We start from the raw sequence: 5,682 nt of genomic DNA, 5'->3' as shown, positions 1-5,682 counted from the left end.
CATTGCTGTTCTGTTGTAAGTAATCTTAAAGATTCCTAAATGCATCTACTTTCGGAAGGCCAAATAAAGTGCTTTTGCTTTCGCATTGAAACACACAGCGTCTCCCTGACATGCTGCTTCAACACTAACTGCGGTTACTGAAACCACACCTTCTTTCTTTGTGTGCACATTTGGGCGGCATTATGCAAATATTTCCACATAGTGAGGTAGATATGTGGGGGCGTGTTAGAACGAGCCATTTTAGGGGGGGTGTGGCAGACTCTTAACTTTGATAAAGAATATCTCTTTGGTTTTGAGACTTTAGTCTTTGCAACTTCAGGGATCTTATCTATGCACAATCAGCTTGTAACACTCCAAAGAGAAAGGAAAACTTGAAATCGCATCATATGACCCCTTTAAATAGCATTTCAGTAAGTTGGCTTTCACAAGCCAACTTAATAACTGAACTGGGTTCAGCGAAACACACTGGGGAAAAAAAAGAACAAGAAGAGAGAAAAACAGCAGCATTTTTTTTAAATGCTTCTTAATGAAATAGAAAAGATTCTGTGAACAGATTAACATCCAAGAAACTCTTGGAGTTACTCAACAATACAATGACATCATAAAGCCAAATTTCATTTTATTTTATTTTTACATCAGCTTGCAACTTTTTTTTTCCCCAGTCCCTCCCTCTCAGTGTCATCCAGAGCAGGGAGCTGGACTGCACTGACAGAACTCTTTCAGTCACTTCAGGCTTTTTCAGCTTTAGAGTCAGTGAAAGAGAGACAAGACCTAGTCTGAGAACAAGACTAAGAAAGGAGGCATTCAAATATAAAAGTTGCCTCACTTTTATTCTGGACGGTAAGGGAAAAGTGAGGAGTGACGGTACTACCCTTGCATAGAAACCAAAGATAGTTGGAGAGGAGCCTGAAGAAAGACAACTTTTAAAGAGCCTCAAAAACTTGTATGGAATTGCTCAGGATCAAAACATAAGCCGTTTTCATTATTTATTTTTCATTTTGCAAGTCTCTTTCACTCTTTGACCATGAGGCACATGTATCTGCTGAGTCTGGGTGAGTCATGCTTCAGATTTGTTCAGGATTGAAGTTTCCACTGATTAATGTAGAGACAGATGTTTGTATGGAGCCACTGTGTGGTTTTGCTTACTGAAACGTTGCCCTGCCAACAACTGCGTAATTGTTGCAGTTTCAAAAATAAAGAAACAGTAAATGGGCATGAAAGGAAACTGCCACAGATAGGAAAAACTGATGTCACAAAATCCATTTGTCTTCTCAGAGCTCATAGTCTTAAGACATTCTGTTTAAGTGTTTGGGAAACAACCGTGAAGCAAAATGACAGAGTTATGAGTAGATAATACTACGTGATTTGGGGAAAGAGACTGTTGCGATACAAGCGACGACTGCTTTAGATGCAAACACTGTCATCATGAACCTTCAAAGACACTGCAATAGTAAAACAGTAAAATCACAATATTGTGAGTTCATGTGATATTGTGGGGAAATGACAGGTGAAACTGGGTGTTGTTTAGCTCAAAGTTAAAGAGTTAGTTCACAGAAAAAAAAAATTAATTCTGTCATCGTTTACTCATTGTTTCAAATCTTTATGACTTCATTTCTTCTGGGGAACTCAAAAGAAGTTATTTTGAAAAATGTTGGTAACAGAACCGTTTTGATAACCATTGACAAAAATTTTTTTTCAAAACATCCTTTTTGATGAACCACAGAAGAAGGAGGGTTTGAAATGACACGAGGGTGAGCAAATTATGACAGATTTTTCATTTTGGGGTGAACTATCCCTTTAAAGCTTGAAGTTACATGGCTATGATTTTGACAGTGGAAAACATTGGCGGAAAACTAATCAGGACAGGAAATCCCAGGTGTTTTCATGTGTCCACAGCTGAGGGGCCCAGGCTGATGGGACGATGACATTAAACCAAGGAAAGGCTGAAGAGGGGAAAAATGTTCCATAAACTTTACTGTTAGACTAAAAAGAATAAGAAAATCATAAAAATATTGTTTGCCTGATGCTTGTTTACAAAATAATAAGCAAGACCACACCTTAGGTTACGGCTGAGTCTCCAATGTGGTTGTAAAAGCCTTACAGCACTTTTGAACAGTCTTCTAGCTGACCCAGCCTGTGGTCAGAGCATGTGACAGTGTGTTGATCTGTACGCTGGTTCTGTAAGTTAAATCTGTTGCTGCACAGCACCCCACCCATAGCTCTCGAGCTGTGTACTTCCTGACTGGCCATCATTTCAATGCAACTGTCATGAACAATGAGTGGAAATAGAATTAGCTGAATATAATTATTCTTCTTCCAACTTTGTCTTCTAAGACTGTTACTCCTAGTAAACTGAATGCCAGTTTAGCCATTATAGGCGATAAATCATTTTGGGTAATTTTAGCATGTCTTACCTATAAGATTAGGTTGGGTCAAAACATCTGACATTGCATGACAGCAAAATAATCAATGGTACTATTGTTTTTAAACAAAGTTTATATACAGTGATGTCCAATAGTCTGAAACCACTATTGAAAATGCTTCTATAAATATGATTTTTTTTAAAGACAAACACTTTCATAACATGAATACTTGAAACCTGAAAAGTCAAATTGAAAATTAACACGAATTTTTGAATGTCTATGATTTGACTTTGATAATTCCCAAATGTATTTGCATGTTTTCAGGTTTACGTAAAAAATCCCAGATTATCAATTTGGTCTCAGAGTTATGGATCTCACTATATGCGCATCAAACTACACCAAAGACATGAAACCTGCAGTAACAGACTCTTTATTTTCTGCTTACAGGTCTTCTAGCATTGACAGAGAACATCCTGATGCAAACACCCTGTGGACATGGATATAAGAATCAAAGAAGAAAGTGTGTAGGTATGAATAATAAAAAAGCCAATATATATAATACATTCATACATTTCTTAAACGACTTTTTTGTGTTGACAACTCTTGTGTCAGGGCTTAAAAGGATTTTACTTGGGTTGTACATGCCAGCATTTATACTGGACACACACACACACACACATAATAATAATAATCAAGCTCTGTTGATGTTATATATTATTGAATAGATGGAAATTCTACTGCAGACATGGGACACATTTATGAAACAACACTCATTAATGAATTGTAGATAAAAATCAAGAAAAAGTGCTGTGGCTATTCAAACTTTTACTGTCATTTCTATAGATGAAAATGAGTGTGAGTATGAAGCACCCATTTGTGGAAAAAATGCAAAATGTTTCAATACTATTGGAAGCTACTACTGCCGCTGTCATGAAGGATTCACTCCAACTAATAATTTCACACAAGCGGATGCAATTGACTGCACAGGTAAAGAGAGCTTGATTTGATGAATCTCATATGAACTTTGTGCAGCAGTTCCTCTCATTTCAGACATCAATGAATGTGCGAATGGCAGCGCTGATTGTGGTCCTAATGCAAAATGTATAAATTCTGAAGGAGGTTATAATTGCACACGTCAAACTGGCTACATTTCCAGCAATGGAAAAGAGATATTTAATTCAGGACACTATTTTAGCCTAGATATTTTTGGGCCATCTATTTGCTTGCAGCCTAATGTGAGAGTTTTCAGTTGCCATGTTTTTGTTTATTATCTGTCCCTAAATTACAGACAGAAATGAATGTGACGATTCCAGTTTTTGTGGAAAACATGCAACATGTCATAACACTGCTGGCAGTTTCTACTGTATCTGTGCTGCAGGATTCAGACTAAAGTCAGGAGAAACTAACTTCACTGATATATATAAATCCTGCGCGAGTAGGTCCTTTAAAACGGTTCATGTTCACATTTTGACACACTGAAATGTATTTATTTATTGAGAAATGTAAGATTTTTCTTTAAAATGTTGTTCTGATGTTGTTGAAGGTGTATGTGAGATTGATAAATCTATATGTGGAGGAGGAGTCTGCAAAAACAACAAAGACGGCCTTGAATGTCTGTGCAGTTCAGGATCCACTAACTATGGTCACAAACGAACGAAATACACAGGTCAAAGTTCCCTGAACAAGTGCTTCTCAGCTAGTTTTGCTTCAAGAACCAGATCTGACATTGGACACCAAGTGGTGGCCAAACACTGAAGCAATATTGCACTTAAATAAAAATTGCAAGTAAACAAAAATGTCTTTAAAATCAAACATTTGTGAACATGAGAACCTGATTATTTTGGTTCCTGAATATCTCTTCAATTTCATGCTTTCCCATAATTCATAGCACACAACAGTTGCCTGTGTTATTTGCAGCACTAATGCACATACTATCAGTCTGAGCAAAAATGCATTTGAAATCAATTACAAATAAAAAATGTAATTAAGGTTTTCAAAAACATTACATTTCATTCACACTTAAGTGTATTATTTTAAAGTATATTATTTGTGTAATATATACACTTTATAAAAGTGTGCTTAGGTGTACGTCTTTTTCCCAAGGGTATTGGTAAGAAACTTTTGGAGCCTAGACAGTTTTGGTCATATTTTGTGTAACACGCAGTCTATGTGAGAGTTTTCAGTTGGCATGTTTTTGTTTATTGTCTGTTCCTAAATTGCAGACAGAAATGAATGTGACGATCCCAGTTTTTGTGGAAAACATGCAACATGTCATAACACTGCTGGCAGTTTCTACTGTATCTGTGCTGCAGGATTCAGACTAAAGTCAGGAGAAACTAACTTCACTGATACAAATAAACTCTGTGAGAGTAAGTCCTTTAAAACTGTTCAAATTCACATTTTGACACACTGAAGTTTCAGTTTATTTTTGAGAAATGTGAGATCCTTCTCCAAAATGCTGTTCTGATGTTGTTGAAGGTGTATGTGAGATTGATAAATCTATATGTGGAGGAGGAGTCTGCAAAAACAACAAAGACGGCCTTGAATGTGTGTGCAGTTCAGGATTCACTAACTATGGTCACAAACAAATGAAATGCACAGGTCAGAGTTCTCTAGAAAGTTCATTTTGGTTAAATACCTCTTATATCTCATACTTTCCCATAATTCAGAGCACACAACGGTTGCCTGTGTTTGCACCAAACAGTAGCCCAATATTGTTGACTTGTTACCATGTTAGGTTACCAATTGTTTGAGTGTAATATTATTGATTCTTGTTTAATGATTTGTTTTGCAAACAAACTCGATCTGTGCTATTGGTCTGAATATCAGATGTGATCACTTAATCACAGCCATATACCATTTCTCGTGTGATATTGCTTAGTTATATTTGTTTTGTTTTTCAGAGCTTAAGTGCGACAGATTATTAAATGAGAGCAAAGCATCCCAGGTATTACATAACTTTTACTAGGCTACTGATACAAAATATGACAGCAATGCATAATGATCCAGACATCTGAACTCTCTTTTTTTGTGTAGGCATCTCCAGAGCTCACAAAACTCGTCTCTTTGATGAACAACAGCTGTTTGGTACTGACTCAGAGTGAGTCTGTCAGCAAGGAGTGTTTTACACAAGTGGATGGAGAAAAACTTTTGGAGGTGATAAATCAGTCTAATTTGCAAATCAGTTCCCTTTCAGTCGGTCACTACGAGTCACGTCGTAACCGACGAATTGGGATATTGCTTCGATAGACCAATCTACTTCGAGTGTAAACTAAACGAGCCAATGCACATTGGCATGCAATTATTGCATCCAGCTGCC

The 5,682-nt window shown here is 36.8% G+C and overlaps 2 protein-coding genes and 1 long non-coding RNA gene across 3 annotated transcripts in view; all 3 read left to right on the top strand.

Moving 5' to 3' along the window:
• Positions 1 to 971: 971 nt before the first annotated feature.
• On the top strand, positions 972 to 4,118 carry LOC107670436 (sushi domain-containing protein 1-like). Its single transcript, XM_016463039.1, has 6 exons — positions 972 to 1,052; positions 2,811 to 2,891; positions 3,207 to 3,350; positions 3,414 to 3,598; positions 3,907 to 3,908; positions 3,986 to 4,118. The coding sequence occupies exons 1-6, from the start codon at positions 1,025 to 1,027 to the stop codon at positions 4,116 to 4,118; spliced, it is 573 nt and encodes a 190-aa protein (XP_016318525.1). The 5' UTR covers positions 972 to 1,024.
• Positions 4,119 to 4,661: 543 nt separating this feature from the next.
• On the top strand, positions 4,662 to 5,311 carry LOC107670460 (uncharacterized). Its single transcript, XR_001632094.1, has 3 exons — positions 4,662 to 4,732; positions 4,842 to 4,964; positions 5,267 to 5,311. It is a non-coding gene; the product is annotated as an uncharacterized LOC107670460 (long non-coding RNA).
• A 103-nt stretch (positions 5,312 to 5,414) lies between these two features.
• LOC107670459 (CD97 antigen-like) overlaps positions 5,415 to 5,682 on the top strand; it is an 11,148-nt gene continuing 10,880 nt past the window's right edge. Inside the window, exon 1 of the mRNA XM_016463061.1 lies at positions 5,415 to 5,519. Coding sequence (XP_016318547.1) covers positions 5,433 to 5,519 — 87 coding nt within the window. The 5' untranslated portion in view covers positions 5,415 to 5,432. The remainder of the gene's footprint in view (positions 5,520 to 5,682) is intronic.

The sequence above is a fragment of the Sinocyclocheilus anshuiensis genome, unplaced genomic scaffold (assembly GCF_001515605.1).
Source record: "Sinocyclocheilus anshuiensis isolate Anshui unplaced genomic scaffold, SAMN03320099.WGS_v1.1 scaffold476, whole genome shotgun sequence".
In the NCBI taxonomy this organism is placed as follows: domain Eukaryota; kingdom Metazoa; phylum Chordata; class Actinopteri; order Cypriniformes; family Cyprinidae; genus Sinocyclocheilus; species Sinocyclocheilus anshuiensis.
The sequence above is the reverse complement of the archived record's forward strand: the minus strand, read 5'-3'. Positions and strand labels throughout refer to the sequence as shown.